Genomic DNA, 27,298 nt, shown 5'->3' with positions numbered 1-27,298 from the left:
TGATGTGGTCAAAATACTCATTTGCCTAATAATTCTGCACTCCCTGTACAGCTTCTCCTCCAATAATCGTGACCTGAAACGTTTTTTTACTGCTTAACATTTTAGTCTGCTTACTGTCACTTCCCCTCTTAAGGCCTCTTGAACACGACCGTATGTATTTTGCGGTCCGCAAAAAATACGGATAACGTCTGTGTGCATTCCGTATTTTGCAGAACGGAACAGCTGGCCCCTGATAGAACAGTACTATCCTTGCCCGTAATGCAGACAATATTAGGGCATGTTCTATTTTTTTGCGGAACGGAAATACGGAAGCGGAATGCACATGGAGTAACTTCCGTTTTTTTGTGGACCCATTGAAAGGAATGGTTCTGCATACGGTCCCCCCAAAAAACAGAATGGACACGGAAAGAAAATACGTTTGTGTGCATGAGCCCTAAGGCTGGGACTACATGGTGACTTTGGCCTCAACACAGGTCACAAGGCCTAAGATTGCAGCATCATGATGCTAGCTACTGTACTGAACATTGCAACATAATGAAAGTGATTGGTGATGCATTCAGCAGGTTAGGGATTCTTACAGGTCGCAACATGCTGCACTGCTGCGGCATGGTCTGCACATAGCTGCGATGCTGCAGCTCTACAATACCATTTTTGGTGTCGCGGCTACAGTCAATGTGCAGCTCCAGCCTTGGACATAGATGAGAAAGCTTGTTTTTGCAGATACGTTTTTCCACTTGCATATAGACAATATGAGTTTTTTCTTTTACCATACAGCCCTTCCTAAGACTGAAGGACAGAGCAAGAGGTTCATCATTTATAATATGTGCTGCCTCAATATAGATAAGGGAATTGGTTGCAGGGTTGGTTTTAGGATGGTAACTAAGAAATGACTTATTACAAGGTACAATTTAGATTAAGCAATTGTGGAGGGAACAAGAGATAAGGCGGCACTGCCGAACGTCACTGACATATACACCAGGTCCTCAACTACCTGTCTCTTTAAAAACACATACGGTGGAGCATACAGTGCAGGTATACACAGATGGAGTTGGCGGCGATGGCCGTTTCGCACTAACTTGCGCTTCGTCAGGCCAATGACCTCATTGCGCTATCACGCGCACTTTATACACGTCATTGCGGATTTCCACCATGCGCATTGCGGACATGTTCAATAAGCCTGGTGCATCCTTTTCCTGTCTTTAGAGAATTCAAGTGCTCTCTGAACCTTTGAAATAGGGGACGAATGGTTTTCCCTATATAAAAGGCACCACAATGGCATGTGACCAAGTAGACAACATAGTTACTTCTGCAGGTTCTACGAGCCTCCCTAGCGTCACCTGCGATGCTAAGGAGGCTCGTCCTCGTCACCGCCTGCCATTTGCCTCTTCCCCCACGACACCGGATGCTTTTATTCGCGCACGGGGAGAAGCAGCAGCGTTGCAGGGACCAGGAGCGGTGCAGGGAGTGGGGAGCTAGGTAAGTAGATTTAATGTGAGGGGCCCAGGCATATAGGGGACATTTTTTAGTCTCGGATAACCCCTTTTACTGCCCATAAGAAACTTATACAATACACATGATATAGTAGAAATAGTAAATGAAGTGGTCAAGTGATTTCATTCAGATGGTTATGAGCACTCAATGCTCTCTTGATTGGCTAACCGCTATTCCTCACCCACCACCACTTACTTCAATGATGTGAATATTGATACATGAGAGACACCATAACGGTGGATCAGGGGTCTTGAGACAAGTCATTGACTAGAACAGAATGTAATCTAGAAATACCTACAATGGTGTATGCTGAAAAGTGTTGAGCATTTATTAACTTCCTTTGCATGGATCATGTGATATGATCTGAATAAATAAATTCTCACTTATTTTGCATTACAAGAATTGTGCCGGGACTCTTTCTACACTGCTAGGTAGGTAGCCCAGCAGCAAGTCTTAAATTCGAAAAGGAATACGAAACATGAAATGGTGCTCATTGCCATCCATGGGTCATCCTTGTAATGTGGGTGGTATGTGGGAGGTCTTCCAGGAATAGATATGTTCTTTGTAGTCTTTCTCTACTGTAATAGATAAAACTCTAAATGGGGGACCCATTTCTATTAACTCAGAATGCCCAAACAAGGCAATTTAATATGTATTTTCTAAACCTGACAGCTCCTTTAAATTGCACCTGACTCATGCACTTGAACATGTATACTTTAGTAAATACCTGTGGTCTTTTATAATAATGATTCTAGGGCATTTTTTTTTTAGAACTCTGAATTGTCAAGTTGAGGCTGAGCTAATTGTGACTGGTTTATTGCAATATCTATCAAGGGGTTATCCCACAAAAAGTATTACTATGCAATGAATAGGGCATTTCAAATGAAGTAACATGGCAACATACCTGCAATAAAAATATTGTATGGTTTTTTTATTTAATTTTTTCTACCTGGTAGCGCCTCCTGCTGTCTATGGTTCTGGTCCACCTTCCCCTGCATTCAGTGGTGGAGTAACATGGTCATTAGCTTCCTGCTCCCCTCGCTAATCTCATATATGATCTCATAGAGAAGCAGGTGAAGTGGTCCAGACACCTTCATTCCTACTTCTTAATTCATAGACATATATAACTATATGCTCTAGACAGTGGAGAAGGGAATTGTGGGGGGATTACATACCATATGCATCTCTGGGGCTATATGTAAGGAACTATTTTCAGCGTCAATAGAATTGATTGTATTAACCTTTTATAAAATGTATATGTGCTCCAAAATGGGTCCAAAAACCCCACAACGTATCCCACAAGAAACAGACTCTCACACTGCTACTTATATGGGAAATAGTTATGTTCTTTTTTCCATAAAACATTTTTTTTTCATTGTGCCAAATTGCTTAAACCTGAAAAACTATACATATAAGGCCAGATATCAAGGGGTTATGGAAATTGGTGGACTTACTATACCTTGAGGTAAAAGATTATAATTACATTTTTACATTGCTATCCTGTGTCACTTGCCTGATAACAATAGTTTCAGTCTTAGGCCTCATGCACACAGCCGTTGAACACGGCCGTGAGCGGTCCGTGGTATCCTGGCCTGGCATCCTGCTGAGAGCAGGAGCGCACGACGTCAATGGTTGCTATGACGCCGTGCGCTTCATGCCGCCGCTGCACTACAGTAATACACTCATACAGATCATACGTCAGTAGGATGCCAGGCCGGAATACCACGGACCGCTCACGGCTGTGTGCATGAGGCCTTACTGGAAGCTCTCCCGACAGCAACAGTCAAGCTTATTTCAGTTTGAACAGTTTTTATTTCTTTTCTCACCCATGAAAGAGGCTAAAATTGGAGCAGTACCCAAGTGGGAAATTTGCTCACAGGTTTGATTAAAGGCATCAAGGTTCCTCAGAGGCAACCCAAGCACCTATGTGGCCCATGGTGAGGGGCAAGTATCTAAGGCTAGTTTCCCCCTTCTATAAGGGAACTATAAGTTTAGTATCCAAGGAAGAAGCCCTTCTCGTCTAAAAGAGATGAGAAGGAGCAGGCAGGAGAAAAGAACATCAGGTCCTTGATACAGTTGGTGTTAGAACCACCTTCAAGAGAGACCACATTTTGATGTTAGCCATGGGCCGGTCTCTACTCTGTACTCTGCTCAATACCACACAATGTTCACTACAATGTAAATGCCAATGGCTAGTAAGTGGTTCTGTGCAATTCCACTAAAAATGGAAAATCTGCCTACCTGTACAGGGCCAAAGTATTTTCATGTATCTGATGGATTCAGTTATGTCCACTTAGTCAGATTAACAACCCAATATGTTTCACTTACCTGAAAACAGCTATTCCAGGCATGTCACTTTGTCCGTTACTAGGCCACAGCTTAAGCGTAGTTCACACTTCAGTACGTTGGTCAGTGTTTTGTCAGTGATTTCCATCAATGATTGTAAACCAAAACCAGGTGCAGGTCAAAAATGCAGAACAGGTGCAAATCTTTCCATTATACCTTGATTCTGTGTAGCCTCCACTCACAATCACTGACCAAATCACTGAAGTGTGGACTAGGCCTTAAGCATGGCAAAATCAGCAAACAATCAGTGATAGAAGCAAGACAACCAGAATGTCAGTGCTGAGGACAGTAACACTAGAGTTATGGAAACAGCATAGTCCCATTCACTGCTATGGGAGTCAGACACAGTATACAGTAAGTACCCCCGTTATGCAATTAATGCCCCCCAACTGCAAAAGTGTAAGCAAAATATATGGTAATCTCTGTGTATATACAATGAAAGATGTCGCCACGTCTGTGCACGAGCTAAATTCGTCCAGAGATTGCACAGACATTGGAAATTCTGCCTCCCATATCAGCCAAGCGCTGGATGCGTTGAGTGGCTGTGCAGAATTGGGGACAGCTAAGGAAGCACCTCTGGGATCCACACCTACTTTTAGAACGGAGCCTGCAAAGTGAAGGATGTGAGCCGCAAATGTGCAGCTGCCCTCCATTCATTCTTAAGGGAGCACCAAAAATAGCCGGCTTGGCTATTTCCGTCAGCTTCATAGTAGTGAATGGAGCGGTGGCCGTGCTTGCGCAATGTGCTTCCCATTCATTTCAATGGAACTGCCGAAAATTTTTCGGCACTCCTATATGAATGAATGGAGGGCCCTCCTTCACTTTGCACGTTCCATTCTAAAGATAGGTGCGGGTTCCAGAATTAGAACCCACACCTACAGTACACAACTAACCAGACGCTTGATGCTGTGGTGGCAACAGGATCAGTAAAGGGGGCATCTCAAAGGTCTATCTTTCATTACATGGGGAATTCTTGAAGAAGTTCCCGATTCAGATTAAAACGAAATGGGAAAAAGATGTGGGAACAATCACCGATACCCAATGGGAAGAAACGCTAGGAAATTTCTCTTTAAAACCGGGTATAGAAGTGACTCCTGATGTCCGAAATGTGGGGAGTCAGGGGCTGACTTATTTCACATGTTGTGGAGCTGTGGTACCCGGAAAGTATACTGGCATGACATTATACAACTAATAAATCAAATATGCAGCGCAAACTTCTCCCCTGACCCCAAAAAGTGTCTGCTTGGTATTTTTGAAGAGGACAACTTACAGCCGCCTGTTATTACAGGTATTAATAGAATGCTATACCAGGCACGTAAAACACTGGCGGCGAAGTGGATACAGCCGCTTCCTCCAGTTGTAGCAGAGTTTACTGCTAGGCTGAAAGTAGTGATTCGGTTAGAAAGGATCCTGATCCGTCTTACAAATACATTGAAATGCCGGATCAGTCTTTCCGGTGTCATCCAGAAAAATGGATCCGGCATTTTTTTTTTTTACCTTTTCTTCGGTCTACAGATGCGCAGACCGGAAGGACGGATCCGGCACTAATACATTCCAATGGAAAAAATGCCGGATCATTCAGGCAAGTGTTCAGTTTTTTGGCTGGAGATAAAACCGTAGCATGCTGCGGTTTTATCTTTTGCCTGATCAGTTAAAAAGACTGAACTGAAGACATCCTGATGCATCCTGAATGGATTGCTCTCCATTCAGAATGCATGGGGATATAACTGATCAGTTCTTTTTTGGTATAGAGCCCCTGTGACGGAACTCGTTCAATGCGGACATGTTCAATAAGCCTGGTGCATCCTTTTCCTGTCTTTAGAGAATTCAAGTGCTCTCTGAACCTTTGAAATAGGGGACGAATGGTTTTCCCTATATAAAAGGCACCACAATGGCATGTGACCAAGTAGACAACATAGTTACTTCTGCAGGTTCTACGAGCCTCCCTAGCGTCACCTGCGATGCTAAGGAGGCTCGTCCTCGTCACCGCCTGCCATTTGCCTCTTCCCCCACGACACCGGATGCTTTTATTCGCGCACGGGGAGAAGCAGCAGCGTTGCAGGGACCAGGAGCGGTGCAGGGAGTGGGGAGCTAGGTAAGTAGATTTAATGTGAGGGGCCCAGGCATATAGGGGACATTTTTTAGTCTCGGATAACCCCTTTTACTGCCCATAAGAAACTTATACAATACACATGATATAGTAGAAATAGTAAATGAAGTGGTCAAGTGATTTCATTCAGATGGTTATGAGCACTCAATGCTCTCTTGATTGGCTAACCGCTATTCCTCACCCACCACCACTTACTTCAATGATGTGAATATTGATACATGAGAGACACCATAACGGTGGATCAGGGGTCTTGAGACAAGTCATTGACTAGAACAGAATGTAATCTAGAAATACCTACAATGGTGTATGCTGAAAAGTGTTGAGCATTTATTAACTTCCTTTGCATGGATCATGTGATATGATCTGAATAAATAAATTCTCACTTATTTTGCATTACAAGAATTGTGCCGGGACTCTTTCTACACTGCTAGGTAGGTAGCCCAGCAGCAAGTCTTAAATTCGAAAAGGAATACGAAACATGAAATGGTGCTCATTGCCATCCATGGGTCATCCTTGTAATGTGGGTGGTATGTGGGAGGTCTTCCAGGAATAGATATGTTCTTTGTAGTCTTTCTCTACTGTAATAGATAAAACTCTAAATGGGGGACCCATTTCTATTAACTCAGAATGCCCAAACAAGGCAATTTAATATGTATTTTCTAAACCTGACAGCTCCTTTAAATTGCACCTGACTCATGCACTTGAACATGTATACTTTAGTAAATACCTGTGGTCTTTTATAATAATGATTCTAGGGCATTTTTTTTTTAGAACTCTGAATTGTCAAGTTGAGGCTGAGCTAATTGTGACTGGTTTATTGCAATATCTATCAAGGGGTTATCCCACAAAAAGTATTACTATGCAATGAATAGGGCATTTCAAATGAAGTAACATGGCAACATACCTGCAATAAAAATATTGTATGGTTTTTTTATTTAATTTTTTCTACCTGGTAGCGCCTCCTGCTGTCTATGGTTCTGGTCCACCTTCCCCTGCATTCAGTGGTGGAGTAACATGGTCATTAGCTTCCTGCTCCCCTCGCTAATCTCATATATGATCTCATAGAGAAGCAGGTGAAGTGGTCCAGACACCTTCATTCCTACTTCTTAATTCATAGACATATATAACTATATGCTCTAGACAGTGGAGAAGGGAATTGTGGGGGGATTACATACCATATGCATCTCTGGGGCTATATGTAAGGAACTATTTTCAGCGTCAATAGAATTGATTGTATTAACCTTTTATAAAATGTATATGTGCTCCAAAATGGGTCCAAAAACCCCACAACGTATCCCACAAGAAACAGACTCTCACACTGCTACTTATATGGGAAATAGTTATGTTCTTTTTTCCATAAAACATTTTTTTTTCATTGTGCCAAATTGCTTAAACCTGAAAAACTATACATATAAGGCCAGATATCAAGGGGTTATGGAAATTGGTGGACTTACTATACCTTGAGGTAAAAGATTATAATTACATTTTTACATTGCTATCCTGTGTCACTTGCCTGATAACAATAGTTTCAGTCTTAGGCCTCATGCACACAGCCGTTGAACACGGCCGTGAGCGGTCCGTGGTATCCTGGCCTGGCATCCTGCTGAGAGCAGGAGCGCACGACGTCAATGGTTGCTATGACGCCGTGCGCTTCATGCCGCCGCTGCACTACAGTAATACACTCATACAGATCATACGTCAGTAGGATGCCAGGCCGGAATACCACGGACCGCTCACGGCTGTGTGCATGAGGCCTTACTGGAAGCTCTCCCGACAGCAACAGAAAAGTCAAGCTTATTTCAGTTTGAACAGTTTTTATTTCTTTTCTCACCCATGAAAGAGGCTAAAATTGGAGCAGTACCCAAGTGGGAAATTTGCTCACAGGTTTGATTAAAGGCATCAAGGTTCCTCAGAGGCAACCCAAGCACCTATGTGGCCCATGGTGAGGGGCAAGTATCTAAGGCTAGTTTCCCCCTTCTATAAGGGAACTATAAGTTTAGTATCCAAGGAAGAAGCCCTTCTCGTCTAAAAGAGATGAGAAGGAGCAGGCAGGAGAAAAGAACATCAGGTCCTTGATACAGTTGGTGTTAGAACCACCTTCAAGAGAGACCACATTTTGATGTTAGCCATGGGCCGGTCTCTACTCTGTACTCTGCTCAATACCACACAATGTTCACTACAATGTAAATGCCAATGGCTAGTAAGTGGTTCTGTGCAATTCCACTAAAAATGGAAAATCTGCCTACCTGTACAGGGCCAAAGTATTTTCATGTATCTGATGGATTCAGTTATGTCCACTTAGTCAGATTAACAACCCAATATGTTTCACTTACCTGAAAACAGCTATTCCAGGCATGTCACTTTGTCCGTTACTAGGCCACAGCTTAAGCGTAGTTCACACTTCAGTACGTTGGTCAGTGTTTTGTCAGTGATTTCCATCAATGATTGTAAGCCAAAACCAGGTGCAGGTCAAAAATGCAGAACAGGTGCAAATCTTTCCATTATACCTTGATTCTGTGTAGCCTCCACTCACAATCACTGACCAAATCACTGAAGTGTGGACTAGGCCTTAAGCATGGCAAAATCAGCAAACAATCAGTGATAGAAGCAAGACAACCAGAATGTCAGTGCTGAGGACAGTAACACTAGAGTTATGGAAACAGCATAGTCCCATTCACTGCTATGGGAGTCAGACACAGTATACAGTAAGTACCCCCGTTATGCAATTAATGCCCCCCAACTGCAAAAGTGTAAGCAAAATATATGGTAATCTCTGTGTATATACAATGAAAGATGTCGCCACGTCTGTGCACGAGCTTAATTCGTCCAGAGATTGCACAGACATTGGAAATTCTGCCTCCCATATCAGCCAAGCGCTGGATGCGTTGAGTGGCTGTGCAGAATTGGGGACAGCTAAGGAAGCACCTCTGGGATCCACACCTACTTTTAGAACAGAGCCTGCAAAGTGAAGGATGTGAGCCGCAAATGTGCAGCTGCCCTCCATTCATTCTTAAGGGAGCACCAAAAATAGCCGGCTTGGCTATTTCCGTCAGCTTCATAGTAGTGAATGGAGCGGTGGCCGTGCTTGCGCAATGTGCTTCCCATTCATTTCAATGGAACTGCCGAAAATTTTTCAGCACTCCTATATGAATGAATGGAGGGCCCTCCTTCACTTTGCACGTTCCATTCTAAAGATAGGTGCGGGTTCCAGAATTAGAACCCACACCTACAGTACACAACTAACCAGACGCTTGATGCTGTGGTGGCAACAGGATCAGTAAAGGGGGCCATCTCAAAGGTCTATCTTTCATTACATGGGGAATTCTTGAAGAAGTTCCCGATTCAGATTAAAACGAAATGGGAAAAAGATGTGGGAACAATCACCGATACCCAATGGGAAGAAACGCTAGGAAATTTCTCTTTAAAACCGGGTATAGAAGTGACTCCTGATGTCCGAAATGTGGGGAGTCAGGGGCTGACTTATTTCACATGTTGTGGAGCTGTGGTACCCGGAAAGTATACTGGCATGACATTATACAACTAATAAATCAAATATGCAGCGCAAACTTCTCCCCTGACCCCAAAAAGTGTCTGCTTGGTATTTTTGAAGAGGACAACTTACAGCCGCCTGTTATTACAGGTATTAATAGAATGCTATACCAGGCACGTAAAACACTGGCGGCGAAGTGGATACAGCCGCTTCCTCCAGTTGTAGCAGAGTTTACTGCTAGGCTGAAAGTAGTGATTCGGTTAGAAAGGATCCTGATCCGTCTTACAAATACATTGAAATGCCGGATCAGTCTTTCCGGTGTCATCCAGAAAAATGGATCCGGCATTTTTTTTTTTTACCTTTTCTTCGGTCTACAGATGCGCAGACCGGAAGGACGGATCCGGCACTAATACATTCCAATGGAAAAAATGCCGGATCATTCAGGCAAGTGTTCAGTTTTTTGGCTGGAGATAAAACCGTAGCATGCTGCGGTTTTATCTTTTGCCTGATCAGTTAAAAAGACTGAACTGAAGACATCCTGATGCATCCTGAATGGATTGCTCTCCATTCAGAATGCATGGGGATATGCCTGATCAGTTCTTTTCCGGTATAGAGCCCCTGTGACGGAACTCTATGCCGGAAAAGAAAACGCAAGTGTGAAAGTACCCTAAGATATCATTATACTCTACACTCTACGCTACATATACTCTCTTTAGGATGGGTTCACACACAGGTTTCTAGTGATGTTTTTGTGCGCTTTCTGGGGCCTTTCTTTGGGCAGTAAAAGTGCCAGCTCCAGATGTTATCTAAAAGTGTATACGAAATATTAATTGCAAGTATTTTTTTCGCTACCGGCATTTTTGTTAATTAGGTGGCATTTTTTGGGTCTATGGTATTTTTTTAAAAACACAAAGCATGCTGAAGCTTTTGCTGTTTTGTTCTGCTGTTGTGGCACTTCCTTCTCTATAGGGAGAAAGAAAAGAGTGATTCACAGTCAGTAACATAGTTTATAAGGCTGAAAAAAGACATCTGTCCATCCAGTTCGGCCGGTTATCCTGCAAGTTGATCCAGAGGAAGGCAAAAAAAACTATTTTCCCCACTTAAAGGGTTTGTCATACCCTTATTTTCACCCAGGCAGCCCCCCTGATGTTAGCATCGGAGCATCTCATGCTACGATGCACTCCCTTGCCCTGCGCTAGATCGCGCAGGGCACGGGTTCTTTTGTTTTCAATAACACACTGCCGGGAAGAAACTTCCGCCTGGCAGTGTGTTCGGTGACGTCACCGGCTCTGATGGGCGGGCTTTAGCGCTGCCCTAGCCGTTTTACTGGCTAGGGCAGCGCTAAATCACGCCCATCAGTGCCGGTGAAGTCACCGAATCTCCAAAAAATGCCTTTGCCCTGCGCGATTTAGCGCAGGGCAAAGGAGAGCTTCGGAGCATGAACTGCTCCGATGCTCCTGTCAGGGGGGCTGCCTGGGTGAAAATTGAGGTATGTCCGGGTTCAGCTCTTAAACCCGGACAACCCCTTTAAGAGGAAAAAAATTCCTTCCCGACTCCAATCAGAATAACTCCCTGGATCAAAGACAAGAAAACATCACTGCATGTGGTATGGAAAAAAACAGTGATTTCTATGGCGCTAATGGCAAAAAAAAGTGCAAATTCATGGGTACAGGGCCATTACATGTGCGAGCCATCGGATAATAATTAACAGACAGTTTCTGGTGCAGTCTTGCCATGATGCTTCTATTTTTTTTACAGAAGTAGTTCTTGGTATGTCCTAAAACAGTTTCTTTGAAAAACGGTATCATCGTAGCACATGTAAAAAATGTATATTTTTAATAATGCAGTCAATAGAGCAAAACAGGACCATAAATGCAACGCAGCGTGCGGTACTTTGGAAAAAAATTATTCTAAAAATTCTAAACTTCACCCCTATCAATAATGTCATTGACAGACTGTATGAACACACTGATTAGGAATAATATTATATTTTACCATAGCTCGCACACAGCTTCAGCCGCTCCCCCTGGAACACTAGGGACCTCTAGGTCGGTGAAAACGACAGCAGGGGAACAAGCAGTTGGGACATGGTGCTTGGTATTATTTAGATTTCTTGTATTGCTATTTATAATTCTGACCTCGGAAAGAATGCCTCATAGGTTTGAAAACCTTCTAAATTTAGATACCAAAATACACAGTTCAGATTCTGTCAGCGCTCAGATGATGGATGCATTTTTATCATGGAAAATTTGAATTAAAGAGATCAGATTGATTTTAATCTTCCTATCTTAATGAAATCTTTTCTTATGTAGGCTTAAGAAGAAAACTAGCAATGCACACGTAAGAGGAAAAAAATACTAATCTATTTCTTACCAACTTAAATGTGCTGTAGATGGGTACAACTAACCCCCTGGACTTTAGTGACAACCTTAAAATAGTAACCTGTTAAATCACTACCTTATTTTAGATGCAGGGCATCTTATCTAGAGGGAGCGCAATGACTCCTAAAATGCGCATTAGGGTGGGTTCACACTAGCGTTAGGGATTCCGATATGGCTTTCCGCTATAACATGGTTATAACAGAAAATAACGGAACGCCCAGACAGAATGCTAAATGGAAGCCTTAAAAAGGCATTCCGTTTGCTTTCCGTCCTAATAGAAGTCTATGGGAAAGCATAACGGATCCGTCCGGGTCCCGTTATGCAAGACTGAAAACAGCCCTGTCGCTATCATAGAGTACAAGACAGTCCCTTTCGAACAAAGCTAGAACCAGCCCTGTACTTTACATGGATCTAGAGCTCTCTCCATCCATTGCTCTGCTAGATTTATTTCAAGCATCTCAGGGGCGTGTCCTTTCTGCTGTAGATCTATCACCGTTCAGGGGGTATGTGCTTTCAAAGGAGGTATGTCCTTTCTGTTTAAACTCTTTCCCCATCCCTGTCTTTTTCCCAAAGAAACAGGGAAAAGAACAAACAGCAGGTGGCGCTATACAGATACATTTTATTGAATAACTCAGTGGCCATACTAAATTTTCAATTACATGCAATTACAAAAGTGTTCAGATCCAGGTGCTGGTTTGAGAAATGTAGAATATTTTTGTGGCACAACCTCTTTAAAGACTGACTGTTCTTGGCAATCACCAGTTAAGTGTGGTTTTTACAGAGTGAGCATGTTCTCCAAGTTTTAGGTAGATTTATTAATAGGAAAGCCACAAAAATGATGAGAACTAGCGCAAATCTATGCCCTCTCATAGCAGGAATAGATTTGAATTGCTGATTCAACTTCAGCGGAAATCACTCGAACCTTCTTTTGACTTAGGCCTCTTTCACACTTGCGTTGTCCGGATCCGGCGTGTACTCCACTTGCCGGAATTACACTCCGGATCCGGAAAAACGCAAGTGTACTGAAAGCATTTGAAGACGGAACCGTCTTCCAAATGCGTTCAGTGTTACTATGGCACCCAGGACGCTATTAAAGTCCTGGTTGCCATAGTAGTAGTGGGGAGCGGGGGAGCGGTATACTTACAGTCCGTGCGGCTCCCCGGGCGCTCCAGAATGACGTCAGAGCGCCCCATGCGCATGGATGACGTGATCCATGTGATCACATGATCCATGAGCTTGGGGCGCCCTGACGTCACTCTGGAGCGCCCGGGGAGCCGCACGGACGGTAAGTACACTGCTCCCCGCTCCCCACTACACTTTACCATGGCTGCCAGGACTTTAGCGTCCCGGCAGCCATGGTAACCACTCTGAAAAAGCTAAATGTCGGATGCGGCAATGCGCCGAAACGACGTTTAGCTTAAGGCCGGATCCGGATCAATGCCTTTCAATGGGCATTAATTCCGGATCCGGCCTTGCGGCAAGTGTTCCGGATTTTTGGCCGGAGCAAAAAGCGCAGCATGCTGCGGTATTTTCTCCGGCCAAAAAACGTTCCGTTCCGGAACTGAAGACATCCTGATGCATCCTGAACGGATTTCTCTCCATTCAGAATGCATTAGGATAATCCTGATCAGGATTCTTCCGGCATAGAACCCCGACGACGGAACTCTATGCCGGAACAAAACAACGCAGGTGTGAAAGAGCCCTTAGACTGCTGTAGGAAAAAACTGTCTCAATAATTGTAAGCCAATGTGATCTATGTTCTGGCTACATTCAGCCGCCACTAGAGGGCACTTATGAGCTTTCTGCAGAGCCCTGAGAAAGTGTATTGGAAAAGAGTAAAAATTTTTACTGGACAATGAAAAAGCTTAATTTGCGGAAACTGTAATACTTTACTTTATGGACTGATTGAAACTATTCGTGTGCTATCCGGACCGTACCCGCATAGCACACAGACATATTACAGGGGGTGTCTGAGACCGAGAACCCCTGTGAAGATGGCTGTGCAGGGTACAAAAGTAAAAAAAAAAAAAAAAAAGGCTCATCTGTCACATGTGCTCTGGGTCTAGTGCCAAAATCCATTTTCCTAGCCTTCTAGTCCCCTTATTTGTATGGAGCGGCCTCAACAATGGCAGCCGTCACATGTTGTGCCTGAAAGGGTCACCACTGAGGTCCTTGATTGGCCAGCAGTGGTGACATGCATGTAAGCGGCATGTCACATTTCCAGTCCAGCGGGGACTGGAATCAGAGGAAAAGGAAACTGTACTGGACCTGGAGGTTCTATGACAGGAGACATCTTATTTTTAACTTTTCACCCTCCCTGGCCATTTTCTTGTCGGAAAGTAAATGGTGCATTTCATGTGTCCGTTTTTTGCAACATGCACCATTCCGTTTTCCATCCGAGTCTCATTTATTCAAGTGAGAGGGTCCGGGAAAAAGACAGATGCATTGTGACACCATACAGGCGTCAACAAACATCTGTATTTTGCGGATGGAAACTGGAATACAGTACACCTACCTGAGAGCTTTTCTTCTTTCCTGTGAGTCTGGGGAGACATAAGCTTTCATCTCATCTGCTGCTCGCTGTATCTGGACTTCACCAATCTAACAAAGAATACAGAGTGACTATTTATGTCCAAAACCACAAAGAAAGTTGTTAAATAAATCTGCGTAGTCTAACCTTTTTCATCAAGTTGATGTAATGATACTGTGTCTCAGCTTGGCTACACTCCTCCTGAAGTCCTCGGACTTCCTGAGTTAAACATAAATAATTACATAATTATTCTGGAATAAAAACAGAACACGAAATGAAAACAGCAGAAAATGAAAAATTCTAATGTAAATCCCCCCAAAAATCTGTGTTTTACATGCAAATTCATACTTATTAAACTACACTATAATACAATCTTGGGGGGACGCAATCAGGCTTCATAAAGCGAGTGTGGACCCACTGAACAGATTTGTATTATTTACTGTAAGTCGCCCCTCTGGTCTTCACCCTTTAACCCTGTACAGAGATCTGGACTTTGCTGCAGAGGAACCACTAGGGCACTGCCTCTAGAAGTAGTCTATGTTCATGAACAGCTAAACCAGGTGGATCAAAAGACACCAGTGCATAGCACCAAGGGGACAAGCTACAGCATGTTCAGTGGACAGACTGAGGTCAAGGCTGAAAGAATCGGACTATCTTTTTCTTTATTACTGGTATGAGCACTCCTCCCATTCGGCACAAGTGGTTTTAATCACAGAAGTCTGCATATAGTGGTCATTGACCTGTAGCTCCTGATAGCTATGGACATGTTGTGTTAGACAACCGTTCACATGGTGCGGTACTGCGTGGTGGCCTTTGTTTTTGTGGCGCTGTGCTGGTGGGTTGGTTGGACCCAGTGCCATGGGTGGCATTGTCAGACAGCAGGGATGCTGTTTGACCCCTGGGTCCCCCCGCCTACTAGGGCAGTGCTGCTTTGTCACCGCATGGTCGCTGCGTCTTTGTCAGAGTAGGTCCCATTCAAAGAGGCGACCTTGGCGTGGTGAGTGGGCTTATGCCTTTTGATCAAAATGTACACTAATGCCTCTTGTACAGCAGGCAGTATGGGGGGCTGTACACTTCAACATGGCGCTGAGAAGCGAGTTGAATTAGATCAAAGCATAGCATTGTGGATGTGCGATCCAGTTCTGTTTTTCTCCCCCTGGCATGTCAAGGCTGAAAGAGTTTGTTTAATCCAGTATACATGAAATAAGTAAGAGTAGGTGGTTCAGCGTTACTTCGAGGATCAGAGACAGACTGAGCCATGCGCACTGGCCCTTTAAGAGCCTGGGAGAGTACATACTCTAGAAACCGCAACAGGGAAAAGGGAAGAGGCCTAACAGACAGAAAACTAAGCACACCAAGGCTGTGTCTCTCGATGGGAGAAAGAAAGACTGGTGGGTACAGGCTGCCACCATGCAGGAATGAGTGTTCTGGCGGCCATGCCCTTTGAGGTGGTGGGTAGGTTTTGGCGGACATGGACTGCCAGTACAACATCAGTCAGAGTTCAAATTACTATCCTGTGCCCTATCCCAATTCTGGCTTCTCACACAAATCTTAGAGCTTGCAGGGAAAAATGTCGGAATTGCACAAGTGCATGCCCCTGATATCTTGGTTTTGAAGGTTTATCTTACATAAACAGCCTATTACACTTAATACAGGACTTCCTGAAAACTCCTACAGCTGCACTGCTGCACCCAGCCCTGCAAGCCACACACTGAATATGGGGAGGAAGAATTAGCACTGGGTGAACACATAGGACTCCTTTACAATGTACAGGGCACTCTGCGAGTCACCAAGCTATTACAATACTAGTATGTAAGATTGTTCCTGTCAGGTGAGATTTACTAGTACAACACCTTCCTTATGTTATCGATATTTGTGTGATATAGCTGCATTATTTGAAGATTTACTCAATCATCAATATATAAATAAAAGTTTAATTCTCCTTTAAAAAAGGTATTTTAAAGGAACATAAATTACAACTAAAAAATTAAATGGAACAACTAAAGTTAAGTTCACATAATGGGAGGATACACCTATGATGGAAGGCTCCAAAATATCCCAGCCAACTTGCCCAGTGGCTCCCATTGTAAAAGAAAACATATACTCTGCAGTATACGTACATCTGCTGTATAGGCTCATGGGCCCTGGTGCAAGAGGTTAGCTTGGGCCCCCTCCCCCTTCACTCAGCGCTGGTGCACCTAGCTTTTCTGCTGCCCGAGGCAAAAATTTAAACGCCGCCCCCCCCCCCCCATGCCAAATTCTCAACCTAACCCCTTCCCTCCAGTCCTACTGTTGTCCTCTTTTTACTACTGATGACCTATCCTCAGGATAGTATTCCAAGATGAAAGATGATGGCAGCATTTTCGTCCAAAGATCCTTTATTTACAATTAGTCCATGAAGACATGTACAAAAAGGTGCATAAAAAGTAGCAACGTTTCGACTAATACCTAGTCTTTGTCAGGCTGCTCCTTTTTATGCACCTTTTTGTACATGTCTTCATGGACTAATTGTAAATAAAGGATCACGAAAATGCTGCCATCATCTTTCATCTTGAAATTTTATCTGTGAAGCACCATGGATCTGGTGCTTTATATTGGCTGATGCATGTCTGAAGGAGTCTGGAAGGTATAGGTGCTGCTCTACATAATATTTGTTGCACTATCCTCAGGATGGGTCATCAATATCAGATCGGCAGGGTCCCCCAACACCCCCACCGATCAGCTGTTTGAAGAGAGGGCAGCGCTCATATGAGAGCTGCTTTCTCTGCTCTGTTCACCTGCTCGCCGTAGCATTTGCAGTGATGAGCAGATAAACAGAGCAGAGAAGGCAACGCTCGTACGAAAAAAAAAAAGCAGATAACCCCTTTAAAGACATACTTGGAAAACATTACATACAGCACTACAGAACATACAGGATAATACAGCCCCACATATGTACCTCTTCTATCCAGTGACTTATCTTCTCTGATGTAAATATTCTCCTTTCTCTTCTTCTCCTCTCAGACCAGACCGCCATAGTGACTTCTTTCAGCCGCGCCTCGTCTCTGCAGAGTTTAACAAACAGACATCTTACTTTCCTACTTTTCCATCATCCTCCTCACCTTCTCAACACCCCATCCTGCCACCTCCAATACTGTGTCCGCTGTGCCCCCAATGTTATCTTGCAGAAACAGTCCCCCTGAAAATACTGGTACCGCAAAGAGCGTCAGTACAATAACACCCCTTTATATTGTGCGCCCCCATATAAAACCCTAAATGAGAACCCTATCTCAGACCAAACCCCCTTTAGACCTCTATGTCAGACCCCAGTTTTAGACCTCAGATCAGACCCCCCCATTAGACCTCCATGTAAAACCCCGACCCAATATCAGACCTCAGATAAGACCCCCAATAGACCTCTAGACCCCCAATCAGACCCCCATTAGACCTCCAGACCCCCAGTCAGATGTCTATACCCCCATTAGACCTCTCCAGACCCCCAGTCAGACCTCCAGACCCCATTAGACCTCTCCAGACCCTCATTCAGACCTTTAGACCCCCATTAGACCTCTCCAGACCCCTATTAGACCTCTCCAGACCCCCAATCAGATGTCTATACCCCCATTAGACCTCCAGACCCCCCATTAGACCTCTCCAGACCACCAGTCAGACCTCCAGATCCCCCAGTCAGACCACTCCAGACCCCCCCAGTGAGATCACTCCAGACCCCCAATGAGACCACTCCAGACCCCCTAGTGAGACCTCTCCAGACCCCTAGTGAGACCTCTCCAGACCCCTAGTGAGACCTCTCCAGACCCCTAGTGAGACCTCTCCAGACCCCTAGTGAGACCTCTCCAGACCCCTAGTGAGACCTCTCCAGACCCCTAGTGAGACCTCTCCAGACCCCTAGTGAGACCTCTCCAGACCCCTAGTGAGACCTCTCCAGATTCCTAGTGAGACCTCCAGACTCCCCATTAAACCTCTCCAGACCCCCAATAAGACCTCCATATCAGACCTCAGATCAGACTGTAAAATAATAAAATAACTTACCTCTCCTGTCTCCTGCCGCCACTCTCTCTGTCCTGGCTCTCTTCTCAGGGCCCGCGCTGCACAGTCACCTGACCTCCTGCAGCGTCAGATCAGAGTGCGCTCTGTACGTCCTGACGCTGCAGGCAGCCAGGACACAGCAGCGCGGGACCTGAGAAAAGTAAGCAGGAGGAGGGGTAAGTACAGCGCTCACAGTGCTTCACCCCGCCTCCTCCTCCTGCATACTAGTGGAAGCGCTCACTAGTATTCCCGTTATAAGATGCACTGCATCTTATAAAGGGAAAAGTACAGTACCACTGGAAAGGGGGGCCTACTGGGCCCCCCTGGCTTAGGTACCCGGTCCCAACTGCGACCCCTATAGCTACGCTACTGTCTGTATAGGAAAACATAGTTTATATTGTCTGTAAAGTGAAAAAAAAAAGTTATGTCCATGCATTCCAACCCAGCGTTTGCCAAAAAGACACTCTTTCAGCAGTCTCAACATATACCTCTGATTAGTACAAAAAATGAGGTGTAAACAGGATTCAAGGCTATGTGCATAACAGATACATTCTGCACATTCTGTGTATGCACCAAGAAAGCTCACAGGCATACATAGGACAAATGTAAACCATAGGACCCCATCCACCTGCCACCTGAGTCTAGACAAGTTTCCTTTCACCCCCGTCAGGTATTTTTTTAACTGTAGAGAAATCAGCATTGCCAGTTCATCAAAAAGCATAGAGAAAATACGGATTTTTAAAAATGACCAACTTGATCATGACACAATTATATGCATTTCATGACCGGAAAAATGCAGGCCAGGAAGAGCCCAATTTCTCTGCATTGTGAAGCTCCACGTATATAAGGTTTAAAGGGATTGCCCCTAAGGGTATATTTACATGGTCTAAATTTCATGCATAATCTGTGCAAAAATCCATTTGAAAAACACGTCAAAGCAGGACTCTATTGTTTTAAATGTGAATCCACGTTGACGTTCACAAATCCGGAATCCATGTAAAGTCCATGCAGAAACTGTGGCTGGGAAGCCACATGCGGATTGGCCCCACTGAATTGGGCTTATCTGCAGTTGGATCGTTTGTCATCATAACCTGCAAATCTGTGGCAGGAATCCAAGGGTCACCATCAGATTTCTCCCACGGATTCCACGGCAAATACACATTGAATTTTTCTAATGTGTATTTTCGGCCATATGAACATACACTTAAGTATAAAACAGGTCAACAGACTATGCACTGATTTACAGGCATCTTACTGTCAGGAATCCTTGCAATGAGATATAATAACCATGGAAAGCTGCCAGCAAGTCCTTATTTTCTCTGCAGCAACGTTGGGGAAGTGAAAAGGGTTTTCCGAGACTTAAATACTCCTCAGGGTAGGTCATCAGTACCTAATCGGTGGGGGTCTGACACCCGGTACTCAGACGATCAACTGTTTGAGAAGGCGGTGTTCGCAGCAGAGCCGCGACCTTCTCACAGCTTTCCCTAGGCCGAGTGACGACCTCATCAGTCACATGGCCTAGGCACAGCTCAGCCCCATTGAAGCGAATGGGGCTGAGGTACAATACAAAGCACAGCTGCGGAGAAGGCCGCGACGCTCACAGAAGAGCTGGTACCTTCTCAAACAGCTTATCAGTGGGGTCCCAGGTGTTGGACCCCCACCAATCAGGTACTGATGACCTATCCTGAGGATAGGTCATCAGTATTTAAATCTGGGAGAACCCTTTGAAGTTTTCCACAGAACCCATTGAAAAGAGTATATGTATAGTGACTGTCTACACAAGACAAAAAAAAAAATACAAAAATGAAGGTTCCATGCACAGCCTGTTTTTTTTTTTTTTTGCCCAGCTCTACACTTTAAAGAGTAAATAATAGAGAGTCTTAGCGGCCATCTAAATATTGCATCGCATAGCATACATCCAGACTTCCGGTTAAGCATCCACGGTGTAAAGAAAATGATACCTGCTCTTGCTTGGAGCAGTTACTCTCCAGACCAGCGGCGCAGCTGTCATACTGGGCTTTCTTTTCATCGTACTCCTGGGTCAGCTCCTAATGTGAAAAGGGCAGAGATTCATGTCAGCACGTACTAGGATACCTCAGCACATGGCACAGAGAAATGTAAGTTCCTGTCAGTCAGCAGCTTGATCCTGTCACCCTGGCACACAGAGATGTGTATGATTCCGCTTTCACACATGGCGGGGGAGTATGCGTACTGTCTGATACTTTAGACAGACACTTGCTTTCCAAGCTGTACGATGACCTGTTGCAAGGCATTAAAAAGTTTTCCCTCTAAATCCGATCTAATGCTAACTGGGTCTATTAAAACGGAATGAATATATTAAGTTGGACTTCGTCCATAGCGGATTTACCTATAGATATATAAGTAAAATATTTCATAAGTGAAATGCACATTTTTGGGATTATTCCACAAATTAAAAAGAAATATATCTGCGGTATTTATTTTTACTACAGTAATGCAAAAAAGCACTGATCTCCAGTCTAATTTTCACCATTTAGAATTTTTTTTTACTCACTCCTCTGCTGCTCTGGTTTCTTCAGTTTCTGTGGGTGGGCAGCAGCTTGTCACATGTGACAATCAAGCAAATGCATCTCTCAGGTGTAACACAGCGAGTGTGGACCCACTGTGTCACTGAGCAGACCTGGCTTTGGGCTAAAACTAAGTTCATAACCTAAATGGCCCCCAGCTGGTCTTTCACTCTACACAGGGATCTGGTCTCCACTGCAGAACCACCAGTCGCTACCTCTTTGAGTCGTCTCTGTTGAGGGACAACTGACTCAGATGGGTCAAGAGACAACGGTGAGTGGCACCAACAGGACAGGTAATGTCGTAGTCAGTGAACCAGCTCAAGTAGGCAGGCAGAATGTGTTCAATCCGGTAAACAGGCCAACGTTCAGGGAAGGCAGCTCAGGGTCAGTATGACATGCTCGCTGGTGATGTCAGCCGGTACGGCTCACCAGAGTAGGAAAGCTGCAGAACAGGTAAGTACCCTGGCGCCTATGTCCGTCAGGCACAGGGAGACCCTGGCGCTTTACCAGGAATGCATTACAGTCAGCTCTCGTTAACCCCTTCCTTCTCCTGTGTTTCCCCACTGCATAGAAAATAGCCTCTCACACACAGCCCCAGAAATTCCACTAATAAGTATTACTATATACAGGGATGCTCAACATGCGGCCCTCCAGCTGTTGTAAAACTACAACTCCCACAATGCCCTTTTGTAGGATGATAGATGTCAGGGAATGATGGGAGTTGTAGTTTTGAAACAGCTGGAGGGCCGCAGGTTGAGCATGCCTGCTATAGTATGTACTGACTACCCCTCTATTTCATTCTCCATTTTCTACCAAACGATATAGCTATATATTTCTATGAATTTAGGGATGAATGTTGTCTGAGGTGCTTCACTATGAGATCACTATATCGGCACTGGAAGGAAGAAGGGAGCAGGGAAGCTTCTAAGTATGTTGGTCCACCAGGAGAACGTGGACCAGAATGTCAGCAAATGGGGAAACAACAGGTAGCACTACCATGGAGGAACATGTAATGTACACTATTACGTACAAAACATTACGAGTGTATGTGTGAATATACCCGCATAAATATACACAAAACCACTAACAACATTTCTCACTGATTAAAGGTAAGTCCACACATAGTGGGTCTATTATGATTTTGGAGTATTTTCCAGAAAAAAAACAAAAAAAACTATTGCAGCAAAACCACATTGGTTTTACTGCTAAAAATGTTGCCACCCATCCAGGCATGTGGCTGCACCCTAAATTTCTATCTATATAGATAAGAGCTGTCATTAAACTAGCTAATCCATACAAATACCAAATAATTCAGGCACGTTTTGCATAAAAAAATCAAACGTATTTGTACAAACCTGGCATTTCTGGCGTAAAGGCCTCAGCTCTTTTATAACTGGAGCCAATGCTGATTTTTTAGCTTCTATCATGGAGTTTAGCTTCTTTACCTAAAGAAAAACATAAAAAGACTAAGGAAGGAATTTATTTATTGCCGATTGTCCTTGTACACAAATTTTTAGTGTATTGCATGTTATCTAATGTTACAAAAAATAAAGCAAGTAAATGGTCATAAAGCATGTAAATAGTCTGGATTAAACATATCCCACTGTATGTATCTGCATGTATATAGACTACAAAAAATGTATGTGTAGTCTGCTTTTCTGACTTTTCTATCTGCCTCCTACAGACAGTGGAATAGAAGGCAGTTCGAAGAGAATAACATATGACTGCAGCATCAGACTACAAAACAGCGCTCCAGATAGCGACCAAAACGGTTGCCAATGCGCCTTAAAATTTGCAGATGGCGACAAGACTTTTTAGGAATCCTCTGCTCTGCTGGCCATAGACTTCTATTATGACGGCATTCCGTCATTGAATTGCGTTATGGTCCGTGGTAACGGAATCCATAACGCAATTCACCATATACCCAAACTTCAAAACTTAAAGTTTGCTTGTCCCTAGTCACAAGAGTTGTACATGCAGTCCTATATGTAGCATGGTATAAAGCAGGAAAAGCTAAGCAGATCAATAAATACTTTTGTGGGAAAATAACCAAAACCTGTATTTTATTTATTTTAAAGAGGTTATTCAAGAATGTAAAATTTATGACTTTTCCTCAGGGTATGTCATCAATATCAGATCAGTAGGGATCCAACTCCCAGGACCCCCGGTCAATGGGGGCTGTATGATCGCCTAGGCCTGTTCCTAGGCCAGTGACATCACCATAGTACATCAGTAATGTGGTTTAGCCACTGCTCAGAGCTGCGATACCAAGCACAGCCGGTGTACAATGTACGGCACTGTGCTTGGAGAACTGACAGGAGGCCGCAGCATTCACTGAAGCTTCGGTGAGCACTGCCGCTTCCTCAAACAGCTTATCGACGAGGTCAATCTCATATTGATGTCCTATCCTCTGGATAACCCCTTAAGAACCCAGCCATTGTTCCCCTTCCTTACCCTGCCTAATTTAGCAATTCTAGTATGTGTCACTTTTTGTGGTAATAACTATGTGTGGGAATGTGCTCGTGGTAGGCTACAGTAGCGGCGGCAGTATTGAGGCAATCACAGACAGTCTTTGTGATACACCGTGACTTTATTCACACCAAAGGCATAACAGGCAATGTGCAGACCACACAGGTGCATATCCACATAGTGCATAGAACAAAAGTCCTTCCATAGAAAATAAACAGCAGGTTTGAGTCACCTTGTTTGTGGACAGACCACACCGGTCCTGCAGGCTTCTAGGCTACCTGCCTTTGTCTCCCTCAGGCCAGAGCCCCTTCGGCTAGTAGCACCACAGGTCCCAGGGCTATCCTTCAATGTCTGCTGCGCCCAGACTCTCCTTCACCAGCACTGACTCTGTCTGTGGAAATCTCCAGCACAGAAAGACACCCCCCCACCCATCTTCAGCAGGCTGGGTTCTTCAAAGGCCCAGCACCACCAAAAACCTGGGCTGGCAGTGGGGAACAGGCACTCACCCTGCTCTTTACCTGTTCCCAGTAAGAACCGTCCCGGACACGCTGCGCCAGCAGCATTTGCCGCTGTAACCGCAATGATCCGGTTCTTACTCCACCGAGGCCAGGGTGGCACGTATCTGGTGGCACGTATCGTCCGTCCCGGGGACTCTCCTACACTTTGGAATGCTTTTACTTATCCAACCTATTCTAAAAAGGTTTTCTCATGACACAGTGTACGGTACTTTATGTTAGTGGTAAAGCTGAGTCGATATGTTGTATCTTTATTTTAAAAAAATCAAAATTTTACAGAAAATTTCTCTAAGACCACCTGAAGCTAGCTCACTAGTTTTCACAGTGAGGAAGTTGCGATCCGGCTGGTCAACTCCCTGCCGAACACTTGTTACATGTAAGTCAAAGGTCCAGAAGGGGTTAAATAGCTGCTCTTCTATGCTATGCTAGAGGTTCAGATGCCGGCACTGCTTCACGATTGACAGCTATTTCTATATGCACACTAATACAAGGAAGGCTGTCAGTCACTGAAAACAGGCACTGGGCTCCTAACTATTGAAAGAGCATGGTTTTAAAAGAATAAAATACGTAGTAAGTTTGGAGGCACACATGGCTGTGTCTGACTTTAAGGCCCTCTTGCACACAAACGTTTGCGGGCTGTAATGCACGAACACCAACTGTGTGGCAGCTGCAGCGGATTGCGGAACCATTCACTTTAATGGGTCCGCGGATCCAAAGATAGGACATGTTCTATCTTTTTGCGGAACGGAAGTACGGGACGAAACCCCACGGAAGCACTTCGTAGTGCCTCCGTAAGGTTCCATTCCGTGCTTCCGTTCCGCATCTCTGGATTTGCGGACCCATTGAAGTGAATGCCCACGGAACGGCGCCCGTGTATTGCGGATCCGCAAATGCAGTCCGCAATACGGCCACGGATCGCACACGTTCGTGTGAAAGGGGCCTAAGTCTCGTAAAAGTAGATTTGCAAAAACATTGTGTTTTCTCTCCTCCCATGAAAAGAGAAGACAAAAACAGACAATAATAGAACCTTTGGTGAATTCTGCAGGTCGGGGACAGGGATTACTACAATGATAATAATAAAAAAAAAAATATATATATATATATATACACACACAGTTGAAACTCAAAAAATTAGAATATTGTGCAAAGTTCATTTATTTCAGTAATCCAACTTAAAAGGTGAAACTAACATATGAGATAGACTTATTACATGCAAAGTGAGATATTTCAAGACTTTATTTGTTATAATTTGGATGATTATGGCTTACAGCTCATGAAACCCCAAAGCCTCAATTTTGAGGTACTCTTTGCTCAGGGGGTATGGATTAATTAGCTGACACTTTGAGCCTAGAATATTGAACCTTTTCACAATATTCTAATTTTAAGTTTCATTAATGCAATTCCTTTTAATTAGCATTACTGAAATAAATAGCATCCCCTATTGACTTTCAATGGTGTTCAAGACGGATCCGTCATGGCTACAGAAGATATAATACAACCAAATCCGTTCATGACGGATGCATACGGTTGTATTATTGTAACAGAAGCGTTACAGATCCGCAAAAAAAACGCTAGTGTGAAAGTAGCCTTAGGCGCGTCCTGTAATTAGCATCACAGATGTCTTTAAACTTGTAATCAGTCAGTTTGCCTATTTAAAGGGTGAAAAGTACCGGTAGTTATTTTGCTGTTTGGTATCACAGTGAACAAGGAACAAAGAAAGCTAAAGAGATAGTTGTCTCAGGAGATTGGAAAGAAAATTAGACACGTTAAAGGTAAAGGCTAGAAGACCATCTCCAAACAGCTTGATGTTCCTGTTACTACAGTTGCACATATTCATAAGTTTAAGGTCTACAGGACTGTTGCCAACCTCCCTGGACGTGGCCGCAAGAGAAAGATTTATGACAAATTGAAGAGACGGATAATATGAATGGTAACCAAAGAGCCCAGAACAACTTCCAAAGAGATTAGAGGTGAACTCCAAGGTCAAGGTGCATCAGTGTCAGATCACAAAAATCCGTCGCTACCTTAGCCAAGGTGGACTTAATGGAAGACAAGGAGGAAATGACTATCGAAAGCAAATCATAAAAAAGCGGGACTGGAATTTGCCAATATACATACTGACCGGCATTATACACAAGCCACAAAGCTTCTGGGAGAATGTTTTTTGGGCAGATGAGACAAAACTGGAGCTTTTTGGCAAGTCACATCAACCTTTATGGGGGTCATTTATTAATCTGAAAAATGCCTAAATTAGGTGTATTTCAGGCACAGATGGCGGTGCAACGGTTAGTTGCGCTGCTATCTGCGACTTTTCCCCGCTCACGCCAGCTCTAAAATCGTGGGCGGGGAAGAGGACGCATAGAAAATGGTCTAAATGTAAGACAGCTCAGAAGCCGTCTTGCATTTAGACTGGCGCTGGATACGCCAAAGTTATGGAGAGGCCTGCGCCTCTTCATAATTTTGGCGGATCCTCCACCAGCTATGGGGCTTTATTAAGATCCTATGTTCACACAATAATGAAGCATACAAAGAAAAGAACATTGTATATACTATGAAACATGGAGGAGGCTCAGTTATGTTTTAGAGTTGCTTTGCTGCATCTGGCACAGGGTGTCTTGAATTTGTTCATGATACAATGAAATCTCAAGAGTATCAACGCATTCTGTAGTGAAATGTGCTGCCCAGTGTCAGAAAGTTTAGTTTCAGTAACAGGATAATGACCTAAAACACCCAGCTAAAAACATCCAAGAATGGCATTGGATTATTCTGAAGTGGCCCTTCTATCAGCCCTGATCTAAATCCTATTGAACATCTGTTGAAGAAGCTGGAACATACAGACTGGAGAAGGCACCCTTCAAACCTGAGACAGCTGGGGCAGTTTGCTCATGGGGAGTGGGCCAAAATACCTGTGGACAGGTGAAGAGTAGAGTGCTTCAAAAGGTTCTGCAACCAAATATTAAGGGTACCATCATTTTTGTCCTGACCAGTTTCATTAGCTTTGTGTAAAAACAGATGACACACTGAAGAAAAATAAAGTCATGTGCATGAGCCCTTATACTGAATCTTTTCCCTATTCACTTCAATGGAGCCAAGTGGCAATGGCACAAACATCCTGTGGACAGGTATCACACTGTTTTTGGAAGACAGCAGTCACATTTCTGGACAAACCCTTTAATTATGTTCTTCTTCACTGCTATCTTCTATTCTCCATGTTACTGTTTTGTGTTGGGGCTCATGCATACAGCCGTTGTGTGCAGTGGAGACCACAATTTGCGGTCCCCAACGCACAGGTATTTTTTGCATTCATGTGAATGGGTCCGCATCCGTAATGCGGGGTGCACGCGGCCGGTGCCCTTATATTGCGGACCCGCTGTTTGCGGGCCGCAATACAGGA

The 27,298-nt window shown here is 44.1% G+C and overlaps 1 protein-coding gene across 2 annotated transcripts in view; it reads right to left on the bottom strand.

Moving 5' to 3' along the window:
- Positions 1–27,298, bottom strand: part of IFT81 (intraflagellar transport 81) — a 193,186-nt gene that overhangs the window by 30,738 nt on the left and 135,150 nt on the right. For both annotated transcript variants that reach the window (XM_040416067.1, XM_040416066.1), the window contains exons 14-17: positions 22,276–22,365; positions 20,336–20,422; positions 14,496–14,567; positions 14,334–14,419 (exon numbers count right to left, since the gene is read on the bottom strand). In XM_040416067.1, the coding sequence (XP_040272001.1) occupies positions 14,334–14,419; positions 14,496–14,567; positions 20,336–20,422; positions 22,276–22,365 (335 nt within the window). The remainder of the gene's footprint in view (positions 1–14,333; positions 14,420–14,495; positions 14,568–20,335; positions 20,423–22,275; positions 22,366–27,298) is intronic.

This window comes from Bufo bufo, chromosome 2 (genome assembly GCF_905171765.1).
Source record: "Bufo bufo chromosome 2, aBufBuf1.1, whole genome shotgun sequence".
NCBI classification, from domain to species: Eukaryota; Metazoa; Chordata; class Amphibia; order Anura; family Bufonidae; genus Bufo; species Bufo bufo.
The sequence above is the reverse complement of the archived record's forward strand: the minus strand, read 5'-3'. Positions and strand labels throughout refer to the sequence as shown.